Raw genomic sequence first — 19,923 nt, forward strand, 5'->3', positions numbered from 1 at the left:
TTGCAATCATCTTTTAAAGTCTACTGTATCTTATATGTTCATAATTTGTCCATTTATAATTTTGCTTACATTTTTTACATACATGTTTACATGTAACACGTTTAGATTTTGAATGTTTTATTGCCAAGAAATCTCCCATCACTACCCATCCTGATAAACCAGGGACATTACTCATAGATCCAGGCACCGGGACTGTGGTATCTTCTTATATGTGTTATCCATGGCCTCCTTCCTTCTAAAATCAACTTTTAAAATAATGTTAATGAGCCGGAAGGGCTCCTGGGGGCGTTACCAGAGCCCCTCAGTTCTGCAGATTCACAGGCTGTTACCCTGTGCAGGAGGCCTACAGCAGGCAGAGGGATGGGGAAGTGTTGAGGTAGTAGGGGAAGGAGGGAAACAGTGAAACCACCTCTGAATCTGCTGCAAGAAAGCGCTCTGTTAACACCCTAAGGAGCTCTTCGGGTGCATTAGCATAATTTGAAAAGTTGATTTTAGAAGGAATGAGGCCATGATAACAAGTATAAGAAGATACCACAGTCCCGGTGCCTGGATCTATAAGTAAGTGCCCCTGGTTTCTTATGCTGGATTTTGATGGAAGTTTTCATTTAAGTATCGGTATTTATTCCTTTATTTACATGAAATAAAGTTTGTTTTTTTTTTAAATTAAAAATATAAGTCATCATATGAATTCACAACCCCACTTTTCCCAATCCAACAAATAATTAAATAAATAAAATAAAAAATGGACTAAAAAGTAGATTACCATTGGGCTAGATCTGCTGTTCTTTGGACTTTGATATAAATAAAAAACTTTAATTGACCCAAATTGTTGTTAATAAAACTAAAGTGCGAACAGCAAAAAACAATCCTTCCTTTATAAATGATAAATTAATTCATGATATTGCACTGGGCTGTTTTTTAGCCACTTTCTGCCTTTTTTCTGTTTCTGATTGGTTTATTACTTGCAAATGCCCAAAGTAATATTTTTTCCAACTACACCAACTTTTTTCTCTCTCTGTGGTTTCATAGATTCAGAAATTGGGCTATATTTGTGAAATTATCTTTTTATTTTTGGCGGATTTGCGCCAAAAAATTTCTAAAATGTCTTTTGCCCCATTTATCAAGGGCTTCAGATCTTTTCTTGGAACTTTTTTGACTTGTCTGACCAAGGGGTGTGACTGTTTAAAAGTGGGCATGGCCAAATGTGAAAGGGGCGTGGCCAAAAAAAAAAAAAAAGTCTTTTCCCTTTGACCATAGTTTTGACCGACTAAAACTAGGTCTAAAGTGGGAACAGACAGTCTTCTACTGCACCAGAATTCATCAGCACAGTAATAAATCTGACAAGTGCTTTCTAGCTAGAGACTGGCCGAACCCGAGACAAATTGTTAAGTCCCTCCATTGACTCCAAACCATTTTTGTTAAAATTGAAGAATAAAATTGAGATGAAAACCATCCACCCAAATATAATGAACTTTAGCTTTTTTTTTCTGTTTGACCCACAAATATTTATTTTTTACTTTTTCTCAATGTATTACATAAAACCCATTAAAATGTTCAACCCCCCTTGTAAAAAACAAGCCCTGTGTCTGTGTTAACGTAAACATAAAAAAAAAGTTATACTGCTCAGAAGGCAAATAAATAAATAAATAAAACTTTGCCCAGTCTTTAAGGTGTTAATCTTTAACTACACTTGATACATTGTAAATGACATGTTTTGAAGGTTACGGGTTTTCCATTATTTACGGCGAGACGTGCAGCAGAATTTTATGACTTATTAATTTATCAGTGTCCAGGCAGCAGCTGCAGGAAGGAACACGTTGTACTCCTTCGACATCATTTTACGCTAATTAGTACCCTGTAGTCACGATCCATAGGGATAAAATAATACCATTGTATTTAAATATTTACATTTTTTCCATTTGCAGGTTACAAAGGGACTAAGTCGTGTGGAAATATTGGAAGGAACGATAAGGAGAACGTGCCGCTGCCAGAAGTGAGAGAAAACAAACCAGGCGGCAAACAACTGCACCAAAACATGAGTTTACAGGTAAAGTTTTGATATTTTTAACTTTGACCGAATCAGTGTGAACTTCCAAAAAGTTTAATGGGTATTAATGGATCCTACCAAATCCCATTGTAATGGAAGGTGGACTTAATGGGGCAGATTTACTTACCCAGTCCTGTTGCGATGGCGTGGTGTCTGACGAGGATTCGGGTCTGCTGTGATTCACTAAGATTGTGCGCCCGAGTTCCTGCATCCGTCGCTTCCCCGCTCAGATCCGCCAGAGTTCACCTTCTTCTTCCTGGTGTATGTAAGTGCGTGTCTTGCGACACAATTCTAATTGTTAAATCCCGCGCGTTGTCTGAATCCATCGGGTTGACGGACGGCCACGCCCCCGATTTCTGTCACTTGCACCAAAATCCCGGGACAATTCGGCACAAAACTGAAATCGACGGGAAACCCGACGAAAATGCACTCTGCGGACCCTTAGTAAATGAGCCCCACTTTGTCTATAGACTGGTTCCAACTCAATGGTTGTCACCCGTCAACCCCTGTATGGGGATTAGTACTTTGTTACAACAGAACCTCAAGGTTGCTACAATTTGGAGTAGTGCAGGTAGTAAAGATATTCAACCAGAGCTGAGTACAAGCCAAAGGTCAGAGTGTTCAAATTAGGATCATGTCAAGGCCCCCATTCTACAACACCAACTTGGCACTCTCACCCAATCACACCCCTTCACCACCAAGCGGATCAGAAGCAGCAGGGGCTCCATGTCACATGACTGCCTGCAACAGAGCGCCGGAACCTATCAAAAAATTCCAGAATTGAAGCAGCACTCCGTAAAAAATATGCGACGTTTTTCCTTTTCTATAGGAAAAAATTACGGTATGAAATAACAAACAGACACAGTCTATACGGCCATGCATAGGGGCTCCTACAGTGGAGGTGCCGGTGCGGCACTAACGTTCATTGTGGTGAAACAGTTGTAAGCCTTGGTACAGTGTTCACTGGTTGGGATCACTTATGTTTCAGGTGCTCCGATGACGCCATAACTTGTGCTCTTGGCTACCGGGTTCCGGTGCTCAAGTGGAGATTATGGAGCAGCACCTGGGATACAGGTCTTCACATAGGGTCCAGCACGGACCACAAACTATCAAAAAATTCCTGAATTAAATATTTTTTTAAATTCCGTGGTTTTTCCGAATCCGTAGGGTTGTCCGAAGGCCACGCCCCCCGATTTCTGTTGCGTGAAAGCCAGCGCCGATATTCCAAAATCCGATCGCGCACACCAAAATCCCGGGGCAAATTCCCGGGGAAACCCGACGAAAGTGCGCGATTGGCAGCCTTAGTAAATGAGCCCCATTGGGTTGGTTTTTATTTTGCATGGGAGTATGGAAAAATTTTCCTCCTTTTTATTTTCTGTGTTTTCTGTGCCATTAGAGTAGCCATATTATGGGGTCATACAGGTAATGAGCCGATAATATACCCACTTATGGTGATGGGCAGTTTGTCAACGATCCGTCATTTGCACAGTATAAGGTAAACCTTGTATCTGTTTCATTCCTTCTTATAGGAGGCCCTAGAACTTCATAGACCAGACTTCATCTATAACTCACAAGAACGTGTTCACAGACTGGAACTTATGGCCCATCAACGAAAAATACTACAGAAGCAGGATCCAAAGCCGACTCTACAGAAACTGCCAACACAATCAAGAAACCAAAAGAATAAAGTCTTCACGGTTCCTCATCCCCTTAGTGGTAAGTTTCATACATGTTTGGCGATCTGTAAGGACGCTCCATTGGCTTCTATCTAACCACGGTGGATGAGTGGGTAGCACTTCTGCCTTGCAGCGCTGGTATCCTGGGTTTGAATCCCACCGAGGTCAACATCTGCAAAGAGTTTGTATGTTCTCTCCGTGTTTGTGTGGGTTTCCTCCAGGTCCTCCGGTTTCCTCCCACACTCCAAAAACATACTGGTAGGTTGTTTAGATTGTGAGCCCCATGGGGGCAGGGACCAATTTAACATGCATTGTGCAGCGCTGCGGAATCTGTGTGCGCTATATAAATAAAGAATTATTATTATAACCATATAAGGTATTTCTGTAGATCACGGATAATACAATAATGCTGTCACGTCTGTTCTCTCTGCTATAATGTATCAGACTACAAACAAGCCCTCTGTAGTCTGATCCTGCAGCCGCACTTTCATCCAAGTGCCCCCAGTCCTGCAGAAGTTATAGTAGTAAGACATATAGGAACAGAGTGTGACTGCAGGATCAGACTACACAGGGTTTGTTTGTAGTCTGGTACACGGAGAAACATCAGTCTGCATAGGAGCTGTAGACTAAAAAATGCTATAATTTGCTATAAGATGTTCATGATTTTTTCTGTATTCACTACTATTGTGATTTCTAGCACTTGTTTGGAGATATTAGTAAGATAAAGTTACTTTACTTACTTATTCCTATCAAAGGCATATTATATACGAGAGATAGACAGATGATAAATGTAGAATATATACCTAGATAAATATACATACTGATATGGTACTGCTTCACATGACTGGTTTAACCCATTAATGGGAACAGCCCATTTTCTTTGATAACTAAGTATAAATATCAGCAATGGTTAAAGGGGTTTTCCCATCTGGACATTCACAATTAATTTAATTTGTTTGCCTTATGTAAACATTTCTTCAATTGGATGTTATTAAAATAAATGTTCCTGTGTGAAGATAATTTCTCATAAATGTAGTCATGTTGTCCCTTAGAAATGAAATGGCTTCCTTATATACGACCACCTCACATTTTGGCAGCAGTGGTCAGACATGCTCTATTGAGTCCTGTCTGACCTCCTGGGTTCAGCTATCATTACCACAGGATGGGTGCGAGACCAGCAGTAACTCCTGACTACTTCATATACAAAAACTTTTTGTTTCTTTTTGCAATCCATCCAGCAGGGGTGGTTGTATCCAAGGACATAGTCATGTTTCTAAGGGACCTTATCACTATATTTATGAGAAATTATCTGCACACAGGTATTTTTTTAATAACATCTAATTGAAGACATATGGATAGGAAACTACCAACCCCAAGACTTCTGACCTAACAAGGACAGGGGGGACGACAAGCCCCAGGGATTTATACCATCGGAGCGCAAGGGGTCAACCACTCCCCAATGTGGTACATCAATCTCAGACAATAATACCCGAGTGATTCAGTTATCCTCGCACACCCCTTCTTAAGATAAATTATCATTGTTGCGGAAAGGTTAATCTTTTGTATTAAAGGGAACCTAACACATGATATGGTAGGTGTAAGCTGCAAATACCGAGCACCAGCTTAGGGTGAGCTGGTGCCGGAGCTTATTTTTGTTATTGTCCTAAACCGATGTATCGTGGTTTAATCACTTTTTAATCTTTATATCTGAAGCAGCTTCGGTGCAAGAAGGTGAACTCCGGGAACCTGAGCGGGGAAGCGACACATGCAGGATATCAGGCGCAGGATCTTAGTGACTCCCCGCACAGCGTATTATACACGGACAATGCACTTACATGCACCAGGAAGAAGAAGGTAAACTCCTGGGACCTGTGCGGGGAAGCGACACATGCAGGATATCGGGTGAACGATCTTAGTGACTTCCCGCACAGCGCATTATACACGGACAATGCACTTACATGCACCAGGAAGAAGAAGGTGAACTCCGGGGACCTGAGCGGGGAAGCGACATATGCAGGATATCGGGCGGAGGATCTTAGTGACTCCCCGCACAGCGCATTATACACGTACAATGCACTTACATGCACCAAGAAGAAGAAGGTGAACTCCGGGGACCTGAGCGGGGAAGCGACACATGCAGGATATCGGGTGCAGGATCTTAGTGACTCCCCGCACAGCACATTATACACAGACAATGCACTTACATGCACCAGGAAGAAGAAGGTGAACTCAGGGGATCTGAGCGGGGAAGCGACACATGCAGGATATCGGGCGCAGGATCTTAGTGACTCTCCGCACAGCACATTATACACGGACAATGCACTTACATGCACCAGGAAAGAGAAGGTGAACCCCGGGGACCTGAGCAGGGAAGTGACACATGCAGGATATTGGGCGCAGGATCTTAGTGACTCCCCGCACAGCACATTATACACGGACAATGCACTTACATGCACCAGGAAGAAGAAGGTGAACTCCGAGGACCTGAGCGGGGAAGCAACACATGCAGGATATCGGGCGCACGATCTTAGTGACTCCCCGCACAGCACATTATACACGGACAATGCACTTACATGCACCAGGAAGAAGAAGGTGAACTCCGAGGACCTGAGCGGGGAAGCAACACATGCAGGATATCGGGCGCACGATCTTAGTGACTCCCCGCACAGCACATTATACACGGACAATGCACTTACATGCACCAGGAAGAAGAAGGTGAACTCCGGGGACCTGAGCGGGGAAGCGACACATGAAGGATATCGGGCGCACGATCTTAGTGACTCCCCGCACAGCACATTATACACGGACAATGCACTTACATGCACCAGGAAGAAGAAGGTGAACTCTGGAGACCTGAGCAGGGGAGCGACACATGCAGGATATCGGGTGCAGGATCTTAGTGACTCTCCGCACAGCACATTATACACGGACAATGCACTTACATGCACCAGGAAGAAGAAGGTGAACTCTGGAGACCTGAGCAGGGGAGCGACACATGCAGGATATCGGGCGCAGGATCTTAGTGACTCTCCGCACAGCACATTATACACGGACAATGCACTTACATGCACCAGGAAAGAGAAGGTGAACCCCGGGGACCTGAGCAGGGAAGTGACACATGCAGGATATTGGGCGCAGGATCTTAGTGACTCCCCGCACAGCACATTATACACGGACAATGCACTTACATGCACCAGGAAGAAGAAGGTGAACTCCGAGGACCTGAGCGGGGAAGCAACACATGCAGGATATCGGGCGCACGATCTTAGTGACTCCCCGCACAGCACATTATACACGGACAATGCACTTACATGCACCAGGAAGAAGAAGGTGAACTCCGAGGACCTGAGCGGGGAAGCAACACATGCAGGATATCGGGCGCACGATCTTAGTGACTCCCCGCACAGCACATTATACACGGACAATGCACTTACATGCACCAGGAAGAAGAAGGTGAACTCCGGGGACCTGAGCGGGGAAGCGACACATGAAGGATATCGGGCGCACGATCTTAGTGACTCCCCGCACAGCACATTATACACGGACAATGCACTTACATGCACCAGGAAGAAGAAGGTGAACTCTGGAGACCTGAGCAGGGGAGCGACACATGCAGGATATCGGGTGCACGATCTTAGTGACTCCCCGCACAGCGCATTATACACGGACAATGCACTTACATGCACCAGGAAGAAGAAGGTGAACTCCGGGGACCTGAGCGGGGAAGCGACACATGAAGGATATCGGGCGCACGATCTTAGTGACTCCCCGCACAGCACATTATACACAGACAATGCACTTACATGCACCAGGAAGAAGAAGGTGAACTCTGGAGACCTGAGCAGGGGAGCGACACATGCAGGATATCGGGTGCACGATCTTAGTGACTCCCCGCACAGCGCATTATACACGGACAATGCACTTACATGCACCAGGAAGAAGAAGGTGAACTCTGGGGACCAGAGCGGGGAAGCAGCACATGCAGGATAACGGGGGCACAATCTAAGTGACACCCCACATACTGCATTATACATGGACAATGCACTTACATGCACCAGGAAGAAGAAGGTGAACTCTGGGGACCAGAGCGGGGAAGCAGCACATGCAGGATAACGGGGGCACAATCTAAGTGACACCCCACATACTGCATTATACATGGACAATGCACTTACATGCACCAGGAAGAAGAAGGTGAACTCCGGGGACCAGAGCGGGGAAGCAGCACATGCAGGATATCGGGTGCAGGATCTTAGTGACTCCCCGCACAGCGCATTATACACGGACAGTGCACTTACATGCACCAGGAAGAAGAAGGTGAACTCCGGGGACCTGAGCGGGGAAGCGACACATGCAGGATATCGGGTGCAGGATCTTAGTGACTCCCCGCACAGCACATTATACACGGACAATGCACTTACATGCACCAGGAAGAAGAAGGTGAACTCTGGGGACCTGAGCGGGGAAGCGACACATGCAGGATATCGGGTGAACGATCTTAGTGACTTCCCGCACAGCACATTATACACGGACAATGCACTTACATGCACCAGGAAGAAGAAGGTGAACTCTGGGGACCTGAGCGGGGAAGTGACACATGCAGGATATCGGATGCAGGATCTTAGTGACTCCCCGCACAGCTCATTATACATGGACAATGCACTTACATGCACCAGGAAGAAGAAGGTGAACTCCGGGGACCTGAGCGGGGAAGCGACACATGCAGGATATCGGGGCACGATCTTAGTGACTCCCCGCACAGCGCATTATACACGGACAATGCACTTACATGCACCAGGAAGAAGAAGGTGAACTCCGGGGACCTGAGCGGGGAAGCGACACATGCAGGATATCGGGTGCAGGATCTTAGTGACTCCCCGCACAGCACATTATACACAGACAATGCACTTACATGCACCAAGAAGAAGAAGGTGAACTCCGGGGACCTGAGCGGGGAAGCGACACATGCAGGATATCGGGTGCAGGATCTTAGTGACTCCCCGCACAGCACATTATACACAGACAATGCACTTACATGCACCAGGAAGAAGAAGGTGAACTCAGGGGATCTGAGCGGGGAAGCGACACATGCAGGATATCGGGCGCAGGATCTTAGTGACTCTCCGCACAGCACATTATACACGGACAATGCACTTACATGCACCAGGAAAGAGAAGGTGAACCCCGGGGACCTGAGCAGGGAAGTGACACATGCAGGATATTGGGCGCAGGATCTTAGTGACTCCCCGCACAGCACATTATACACGGACAATGCACTTACATGCACCAGGAAGAAGAAGGTGAACTCCGAGGACCTGAGCGGGGAAGCAACACATGCAGGATATCGGGCGCACGATCTTAGTGACTCCCCGCACAGCACATTATACACGGACAATGCACTTACATGCACCAGGAAGAAGAAGGTGAACTCCGAGGACCTGAGCGGGGAAGCAACACATGCAGGATATCGGGCGCACGATCTTAGTGACTCCCCGCACAGCACATTATACACGGACAATGCACTTACATGCACCAGGAAGAAGAAGGTGAACTCCGGGGACCTGAGCGGGGAAGCGACACATGAAGGATATCGGGCGCACGATCTTAGTGACTCCCCGCACAGCACATTATACACGGACAATGCACTTACATGCACCAGGAAGAAGAAGGTGAACTCTGGAGACCTGAGCAGGGGAGCGACACATGCAGGATATCGGGTGCAGGATCTTAGTGACTCTCCGCACAGCACATTATACACGGACAATGCACTTACATGCACCAGGAAGAAGAAGGTGAACTCTGGAGACCTGAGCAGGGGAGCGACACATGCAGGATATCGGGCGCAGGATCTTAGTGACTCTCCGCACAGCACATTATACACGGACAATGCACTTACATGCACCAGGAAAGAGAAGGTGAACCCCGGGGACCTGAGCAGGGAAGTGACACATGCAGGATATTGGGCGCAGGATCTTAGTGACTCCCCGCACAGCACATTATACACGGACAATGCACTTACATGCACCAGGAAGAAGAAGGTGAACTCCGAGGACCTGAGCGGGGAAGCAACACATGCAGGATATCGGGCGCACGATCTTAGTGACTCCCCGCACAGCACATTATACACGGACAATGCACTTACATGCACCAGGAAGAAGAAGGTGAACTCCGAGGACCTGAGCGGGGAAGCAACACATGCAGGATATCGGGCGCACGATCTTAGTGACTCCCCGCACAGCACATTATACACGGACAATGCACTTACATGCACCAGGAAGAAGAAGGTGAACTCCGGGGACCTGAGCGGGGAAGCGACACATGAAGGATATCGGGCGCACGATCTTAGTGACTCCCCGCACAGCACATTATACACGGACAATGCACTTACATGCACCAGGAAGAAGAAGGTGAACTCTGGAGACCTGAGCAGGGGAGCGACACATGCAGGATATCGGGTGCACGATCTTAGTGACTCCCCGCACAGCGCATTATACACGGACAATGCACTTACATGCACCAGGAAGAAGAAGGTGAACTCCGGGGACCTGAGCGGGGAAGCGACACATGAAGGATATCGGGCGCACGATCTTAGTGACTCCCCGCACAGCACATTATACACAGACAATGCACTTACATGCACCAGGAAGAAGAAGGTGAACTCTGGAGACCTGAGCAGGGGAGCGACACATGCAGGATATCGGGTGCACGATCTTAGTGACTCCCCGCACAGCGCATTATACACGGACAATGCACTTACATGCACCAGGAAGAAGAAGGTGAACTCTGGGGACCAGAGCGGGGAAGCAGCACATGCAGGATAACGGGGGCACAATCTAAGTGACACCCCACATACTGCATTATACATGGACAATGCACTTACATGCACCAGGAAGAAGAAGGTGAACTCTGGGGACCAGAGCGGGGAAGCAGCACATGCAGGATAACGGGGGCACAATCTAAGTGACACCCCACATACTGCATTATACATGGACAATGCACTTACATGCACCAGGAAGAAGAAGGTGAACTCCGGGGACCAGAGCGGGGAAGCAGCACATGCAGGATATCGGGTGCAGGATCTTAGTGACTCCCCGCACAGCGCATTATACACGGACAGTGCACTTACATGCACCAGGAAGAAGAAGGTGAACTCCGGGGACCTGAGCGGGGAAGCGACACATGCAGGATATCGGGTGCAGGATCTTAGTGACTCCCCGCACAGCACATTATACACGGACAATGCACTTACATGCACCAGGAAGAAGAAGGTGAACTCTGGGGACCTGAGCGGGGAAGCGACACATGCAGGATATCGGGTGAACGATCTTAGTGACTTCCCGCACAGCACATTATACACGGACAATGCACTTACATGCACCAGGAAGAAGAAGGTGAACTCTGGGGACCTGAGCGGGGAAGTGACACATGCAGGATATCGGATGCAGGATCTTAGTGACTCCCCGCACAGCTCATTATACATGGACAATGCACTTACATGCACCAGGAAGAAGAAGGTGAACTCCGGGGACCTGAGCGGGGAAGCGACACATGCAGGATATCGGGGCACGATCTTAGTGACTCCCCGCACAGCGCATTATACACGGACAATGCACTTACATGCACCAGGAAGAAGAAGGTGAACTCCGGGGACCTGAGCGGGGAAGCGACACATGCAGGATATCGGGTGCAGGATCTTAGTGACTCCCCACACAGCGCATTTTACACGGACAATGCACTTACATGCACCAGGAAGAAGAAGGTGAACTCCGGGGACCTGAGCGGGGAAGCGACACATGCAGGATATCGGGCGCATGATCTTAGTGACTCCTCGCACAGCGCATTATACACGGACAATGCCCTTACATGCACCAGGAAGAAGAAGGTGAAGTCTGGGGACCTGAGCGGGGAAGCGACACATGCAGGATATCGGGGCACGATCTTAGTGACTCCCCGCACAGCGCATTATACACGGACAATGCACTTACATGCACCAGAAAGAAGAAGGTGAACTCCGGGGACCTGAGCGGGGAAGCGACACATGCAGGATATCGGGTGCAGGATCTTAGTGACTCCCCGCACAGCACATTATACACGGACAATGCACTTACATGCACCAGGAAGAAGAAGGTGAACTCTGGGGACCTGAGCGGGGAAGCGACACATGCAGGATATCGGGTGAACGATCTTAGTGACTTCCCGCACAGCACATTATACACGGACAATGCACTTACATGCACCAGGAAGAAGAAGGTGAACTCTGGGGACCTGAGCGGGGAAGTGACACATGCAGGATATCGGATGCAGGATCTTAGTGACTCCCCGCACAGCTCATTATACATGGACAATGCACTTACATGCACCAGGAAGAAGAAGGTGAACTCCGGGGACCTGAGCGGGGAAGCGACACATGCAGGATATCGGGGCACGATCTTAGTGACTCCCCGCACAGCGCATTATACACGGACAATGCACTTACATGCACCAGGAAGAAGAAGGTGAACTCCGGGGACCTGAGCGGGGAAGCGACACATGCAGGATATCGGGTGCAGGATCTTAGTGACTCCCCACACAGCGCATTTTACACGGACAATGCACTTACATGCACCAGGAAGAAGAAGGTGAACTCCGGGGACCTGAGCGGGGAAGCGACACATGCAGGATATCGGGCGCATGATCTTAGTGACTCCTCGCACAGCGCATTATACACGGACAATGCCCTTACATGCACCAGGAAGAAGAAGGTGAAGTCTGGGGACCTGAGCGGGGAAGCGACACATGCAGGATATCGGGGCACGATCTTAGTGACTCCCTGCACAGCGCATTATACACGGACAATGCACTTACATGCACCAGAAAGAAGAAGGTGAACTCCGGGGACCTGAGCGGGGAAGCGAGCGGGGGCACTTCGGTGGATCGGGTAAGTAAATGTGCCCCACAATATCCAATAGGAGACAAGATTGTATATTATATGTTGAAAATAAAAGTTACTTTTAAAATAGTCCTCGTATGTTAGACGCTCGTTACAAAGCGGGTATGTGCAACATCCCCCACCGGGGCCTAGCCCTTGAGGTGAGGCCTGGAGTCAGCCGGGGCCCGCGGTACCAGAGTGGCTGGCGGTTGCGGCCTAAGCACGCTATTGTCACGGTGCTTGGTACGGGGGAACCGGAGGGCTGTCCTACAGCCTGGCAGGTCTCCAGCAGGGTGGTGTTGGCAAGAAAATGATGAGGGAGCGGCTGCTATAGCGGATCTCCCTGGGGCAACCCCTTAATGTCCCGAGTGTGAGTCTCTGGGTGATGGACGGGGTGCCGGTGATGAAGGCAGCCGTATTAGCAGGGACCAGACGGAGGCAGAAGTTGAAGCAAACAACTTACAGTTTATTGCAACCGGCAGGAACTGCAGAAAACGAGCCTTTAACAGGTAGATGGAGTGCCGAGATGTGAGTTGGAGGGAGCCTCAGGAGATAGTTCACCAGCCTGGATGTAGAGGGCAGGCTGGGTGGCAGCTGTGTCCTTATAGGAAGCTTCAGCTTGTCCTGTAGAGCTTCAGGTATCACCCTTGAAGGTAGGAATGATACCCCTTTCCTCACTACACTACTCTAGTCTAATAGCTCCACTCTTCAGAGGCAGGGGCTAGGCTCTTCCTGCTCTGGTATGGGCTAGACAGAGATTTACTCACTCACTCACTACATAGACTGAGAGACTTCTCTCAGTCTAACTCTTCTAAGAGTGCTTGCTGAAAGAACTCTGGAAAGACCCAGAACATTCCTGGGCCAGAGGTTTTATTACTTCCCCTTGGTCAGGTGGTGGCTGCTCCTCCAATCACATCTCAGCTACAGAGCACAGGATGTAACACAGACATTGGTTGACATAATTACATCATACATTAACATTTGCCTTGCCAGGCAGGATTAACCACTGCAATTTCCCCTTGATCCTATAAGGACCATGTAGTGTAATATGGTGTTACCTACAGGTGGGACGTATTCGCAAGCACTACCTCGCCATTGCATCGGCGAGGGTGTTGCATACCCCGGGGGCAATTGAAAGAGCCGCCCTCGGCTCGACTACCGATGGTTTGGGATACAGAGGGGGCTAAGGGCACTTCTAGGAAGTGCAGGCTGTGTGAGGTGTAGGGACAAACCGCCCATGGTCCTGGAAACAGGCACCTGGGTTGGTGTCGGACTAAGACAAAAATATAGCTGTATGACAGTTGGTCGCTGACGCCATTAAACCGAACTGTACAGTAGGAAAGGTGTGGTGTCATGTCCTGTAATCCACTCCTTGCACCAAGGCCTGTATATTTGTTTGATCAACGCTTCTTCCCTGGCGGCAATTATATGGTGTCTATCTGCATTGCGTTAGCATATGCGACACAAGTACCTCCTGACTGACAACCTTACCCATGTATGAGTGGCATCCAGGTGCTATCTGTGTAACAACCCCGGTCCCCTAAAGACCCGCAGTTTACGGACTACCCCCATGTGCAAACCTCGGTTTGAGGGATCAGGTAGCGGTCAGTGTTTTACATAAAAAGACGGTCCGACACAGCCACGCTACAACCTGAAAAGCCTATGAAAGGGTTAATGCAGACTACTGGCAGATATGACAGTGTGCAACAGGTTAGCAAAATCACATTGGCTTAGCAGCCCAATGGGTACACATCTTATAACATTGCAAACGTTACAGAGGTGGATAGGCTACTCAGGGTAGCACGGTAGTAAATGTCTCTTTACCTAAAAAGGAAAGGCATAAAAAAGTGCAAGCAGAATGTCCGTACCTAAAAGGAAGGCATTAAGTGCAAAATAGTAGTCAATGGCCACTTTTCCCTTGTAGTATCTGGCAAAAGTCTCTCAGAAGGTCTCTAATGACAAAGTCCATCTTCTGGGTACAGCCCTTGATGTGGGGGAAAAGTGCAATGAAGAAGCAAAGGGTCTCCTCTTTTTTTTTGAGAGGGACAGAGTCCTTTGAAGAAATCTCTGCTGTGGCAGAGGAAGAGTGCTATCATAGCACATAATCTCTGGACTGAGATAAATAAGGGTAAGAGTCTCAGGACAGTCTCTGGCTCTTTGGGGAAAATGGAAATATACACAATATTTACATAGTACAATACCTGAAGTGGGCTACAGCCCTTCAGGGGTTACTCTGCATTGCTGGGTTCAACAAAAACAGGATCCGGCTCCAGCGGGGAGTCCTGTGTATCCTCAGCGGGAGTAGATGCTAGCTGGGGACACCCGGTGGCAGTAGTGGGTACTGCAGGTGCAGCAACATCCTCCGGACCTTCAGGGGGAGGAGCACTGTCGCCCGGGGTGTCGGCTGTTCCAGCCGAGGGCTCAACTGAGCCAGGGACCACAGAGGGGTCCATGAAGAAGTAAATGGGAACCTGCGGCAGCGCCGCGGCTCCTTCCGGCTCCGGTTCTTCTGGGGCCGGGTCATCACCCCACTGGTAGGTGACAATTGGAGAAGAGGGCCTAATGGAAGCCTCCGGACAAGGCTCACCAGCCGGGATGTCCTCACCCACGGAAGAGCCGCGGGACCTGGCAATGCTCCCAGCAGGGGAACCGGTGGGGGTGGCGCCCTGTATCATGCCCGGCCCATGGATGGCAATGGGACCCGTACTCACGATTACCGTGGATGGGGCATTCACATGGGTCACCGCCCGGGGACTTGCAGCCGAGGAGGAAGAGGTGTTCGGAGACTCCGGCCACTCGTCGTCCTCATACCAGTCGTCCTGCGGGTAGTAGCGGTCCTCATCGGAGTCGGGGATCCGGATCACACCAGCCGCCCAGGGTCCACGCGGTCCTTCCTGCAGGGAGAACTCTATGCACTCGCCTGGCTTGAGGTTGTGCTGGCTCTCCGGCAGATCAGGCCTCTTGACGGACCGGCGGGGTATAAATACTTCCCGTCCGGTATAGTCCTGGGTAGCGAAGCCATAGCCCTTCCGCTTGTCGAAGAACCTGACCATGCCGGTGGTGCGGTTCTTCTCGACCCACGCTCCAGCTGTGGATCGGCCGGCCATATACTGCTGGGCCTCCTTTTCTCGGCGTCGCTGGTCCGAGACAGCGTCTCGGAGTCGCCGGCGGGCGGCCTCACCTCGGCCTCGAGGCTGCGGAGGTGCCGGTGCTGGGGCTCGTGGCTCCGGTGCAGGCTCGGATCTCCTGGGGCGACAGGTAGGTGCCGGAACAGGAGCAGGAACCACCGGAGGGTCAGGAACCACCCTAGCGGGGCTAGCAGGCCGCGTAGCCGGAGGGGTAGACCTCGGAGCAGGTGGAGCGGTCGTACTAGGCCCAGGCGTTGGCTCCGCAGGAGTCGGGGCCTCTCCACGTGGCGCCTCCACGTGGGTCCGCGCTACCGGGATGGCAGCCGGGATAGGGACCAGGATCCGCCCGGGAGGAATCGGGTAGTGCGTCACCGTCTGGTAGCAGGTCCGGGTGACGAAAGCCCGAGTAATTCCTCGATGCAGCCGATGTCCAGCGGAAGGTCGTCGGACGGGCTGTGCAGAGACGACCACCATCGTTTCAAAGACTTCGTAGAAGTCTGGTCGCTCCACAGGAGGGAAGGGCGGAGGACCCCACATGATGCAGTCCTCACCGCTCAACATCCACTTGAGAACTGGCGCTTCTCTGAGGCAGGGCAGGAAGTCCGCCTCGGGCCAGGGGGTGGAGTCTGAGTCCTTCCCGCCAAGAGCTGTGGCGGGCTCTAATTTTTCCTGCGCCACAGGAGGCGGGGTTCGCGCCATACGCGCGTGGGTGGAGCTTTGTGCGTCATCTGGATTTCCCGCCAGTGAAGGTTTTGGCGGGCTTGAATTATTTGCTGCGCCACAGTTTCTGAGGTAAAAATCTTCAGGCGCGGCAGCGCCGGATGTAGCAGAGCTGGTACAGTTCTTGCCAGGATTAACCTCTGGAGTGCTGGAGCGACGCTCGGCAGCACGTGGCAGCAGTATAACGCAGTTCAGAAACACACAAGTCCTTAGGCCTAAACCCGGATGGCAGCAGGGTTAGGCAGCACAGTTTTTTTAATAAAGGAAAGTCTTTAATGCCGTAATAAGGCACAGAAGTATCAATCCTGTTCGTGACGCCACTTGCAACATCCCCCACCGGGGCCTAGCCCTTGAGGTGAGGCCTGGAGTCAGCCGGGGCCCGCGGTACCGGAGTGGCTGGCGGTTGCGGCCTAAGCACGCTATTGTCACGGTGCTTGGTACGGGGGAACCGGAGGGCTGTCCTACAGCCTGGCAGGTCTCCAGCAGGGTGGTGTTGGCAAGAAAATGATGAGGGAGCGGCTGCTATAGCGGATCTCCCTGGGGCAACCCCTTAATGTCCCGAGTGTGAGTCTCTGGGTGATGGACGGGATGCCGGTGATGAAGGCAGCCGTATTAGCAGGGACCAGACGGAGGCAGAAGTTGAAGCAAACAACTTACAGTTTATTGCAACCGGCAGGAACTGCAGAAAACGAGCCTTTAACAGGTAGATGGAGTGCCGAGATGTGAGTTGGAGGGAGCCTCAGGAGATAGTTCACCAGCCTGGATGTAGAGGGCAGGCTGGGTGGCAGCTGTGTCCTTATAGGAAGCTTCAGCTTGTCCTGTAGAGCTTCAGGTATCACCCTTGAAGGTAGGAATGATACCCCTTTCCTCACTACACTACTCTAGTCTAATAGCTCCACTCTTCAGAGGCAGGGGCTAGGCTCTTCCTGCTCTGGTATGGGCTAGACAGAGATTTACTCACTCACTCACTACATAGACTGAGAGACTTCTCTCAGTCTAACTCTTCTAAGAGTGCTTGCTGAAAGAACTCTGGAAAGACCCAGAACATTCCTGGGCCAGAGGTTTTATTACTTCCCCTTGGTCAGGTGGTGGCTGCTCCTCCAATCACATCTCAGCTACAGAGCACAGGATGTAACACAGACATTGGTTGACATAATTACATCATACATTAACATCTGCCTTGCCAGGCAGGATTAACCACTGCAATTTCCCCTTGATCCTATAAGGACCATGTAGTGTAATATGGTGTTACCTACAGGTGGGACGTATTCGCAAGCACTACCTCGCCATTGCATCGGCGAGGGTGTTGCATATGCTTTACACAAACGTCACTGTTACAGAATAAAGATTCACCCCGTTTTCATCGATCTTGGAATGCTGCCTCTGCATTGGAATTATGGATAGATAGATGATAGATAATGGATAACTAGATGGATAGAGGCAGATACATAGTAACACATACAGATAGGAGACACGGCTCCGTTTATAGACAGAATATTAGATTGGTTTTACTTTTGCATATGGAATGGAGACATTAAAGGGCTCATTACACGAGTATATACTATACATTTCCTCCTGGATGCTGTGGTGACTATGGAGATGCAGATGTCTTCCCATGTGCTGAGTCAGCTCTGCCCGAGTTTCTCTGTAGGTTTGGTGTCAAACTCAAACAAAGGACGAAATAATTAAGCAAAACTTGTGATGTGCAGGGAGCAGGGGGGACACATTGCTGCACCATTGCCTCCACCTGTATAATGACTGCAGGTCTATACAAGCCTACAGCATCATAGACTGAAGCCTAACTAATATTCATCACTAATAATTTTATGTAAATCGTTCATTAATGGCTCTTATTGGTGGCCTGGGGCGAGCATGGAACATAAATGACCGCGCATGCATCGGGTGGATCAGCTCTCCTGGTCCGGAGCCGCTCTCTCTATGTGATGTGACTTACGATATCTTTAATGCTTTCCAAAAATCCTGCCAACATTTCCATTGTCACAGAGAAGATAAAGGGCCGTCGTATAACCTTCCACTAAAACATCTGCTCAGTGTTTACATATCAGCGAGGCCAAAAACCAGTTTCCAGGCATCTATCAGATGTGCACAGTGTGCGGGGACAAGAGTCATCCACTTACCAGGAAAATCACTGCAGCTCTTATGTTATTGGAGCAGAGACCCCAGGGCTGCACATAATCATTGCTGATCACATAAATCTGCCCCATGTTGTATCACGATGCAGGAGACTGACACTTCTATACATCTGATATTACAGTTTGATGGAAATCTATGCCTGGGGGGTGTGGGTGAGAACTCAGTGGGGGTCATTTATTTTATCTTTGTTTGTTTTGGCTAGTTTTTAGCTTTTTTGGGCCACATGTATCATTTTTGTGCGCCTAAGTGTAGTAGTTGCACCTAAATTCTGGGACATTGTTGCGGCAGAATTATCACAAGCTACAACCATCTGTGATAAGGTAATTTCCTGCCTCTTATTAATCACTTTACTTTAACACAGTTTAGGCGCAATGTTAGATTCAGGCAGTTACATGTGTTCCTGCTACAAGCTCCTCTCTGCTTCTCCCACAGCCCAGAATGAAGATAACACTCACAGAAGCACCCAGGTGTGTGACACCCTGCACCCAGTGACCTCCTCAGCAGGGGCTTCTCCTGGAGGGGATCCCCCAGTGCTGGTCTCCTGCTGCACCCCTGTAATTCTGCACAGTATCCCTGTCAGGTTCGCTAGGGAGATTGCTGGGACTTCTGGTTCTTCTGGTGGTACCAGCAGCGTTCTCCGAACCCCGGCGCGTATCCGCGCAAACTCCACCTCTCGTCCTGGGCAGCGGCTGCTAAGATCTCGCGCTGTCTAGGAGTGGCTGGGACTTTGAACCTCTGCTTGGTGCTTGGTTGTTTCTGCACCATGAGGGGTTAATTCCCAGATGCTGTCCAGCACCTATCAGGTTCTGGAGGTGGAGTTCTGGCTGCATAAATTGCAGCTTCACTAGTCACCAGTGCCAGTGTTTGAAAATCCCTTTCTCCACCTGGTTGCTGCTAGTTTGTATTGCTCTGTATCTGTATCTATATTGTTGCTAACTCGGCTAGTTTTGGACTTTGACTCTTGCTTACTGATTCTGCTTTTGACGTACCCTCTAGTTGTGACTCCGGCTTGTTTACGATTCTTTTATGTTTTATGTTTGTCAGTCTGTTTGTGTTCCCCTTCCCACACTTACCCAGAATATTTCGAGTCTTCAAGTAGTCGCCCCACGGTTTAGCGTGGGGGGGCTATAGGAAGGGACAGAGGTTGGGGCAAGCTCAGGGCACACTATCCCCTGTCTTTTGTGTACCAACCCTAACAGAAACACTGGCCACACATAGGTCTGCATCCTGTATCCGACCTGCTACATTCTCTCCTTCCATGGAGCCTTTGTCAGCTGTGGTCGCTCAGGTCCA

General features: G+C 49.5%; 1 protein-coding gene across 1 annotated transcript in view; it reads left to right on the top strand.

Annotated features, from left to right (window-relative positions):
* Nucleotides 1–19,923, top strand: part of C11H10orf90 (chromosome 11 C10orf90 homolog) — a 123,051-nt gene that overhangs the window by 69,234 nt on the left and 33,894 nt on the right. Inside the window, exons 5-6 of the mRNA XM_072130499.1 lie at nt 1,926–2,047; nt 3,577–3,763. Of these exons, the coding sequence (XP_071986600.1) occupies nt 1,926–2,047; nt 3,577–3,763 (309 nt within the window). The remainder of the gene's footprint in view (nt 1–1,925; nt 2,048–3,576; nt 3,764–19,923) is intronic.

The sequence above is a fragment of the Engystomops pustulosus genome, chromosome 11, assembly GCF_040894005.1.
Source record: "Engystomops pustulosus chromosome 11, aEngPut4.maternal, whole genome shotgun sequence".
Lineage (NCBI taxonomy): Eukaryota > Metazoa > Chordata > Amphibia > Anura > Leptodactylidae > Engystomops > Engystomops pustulosus.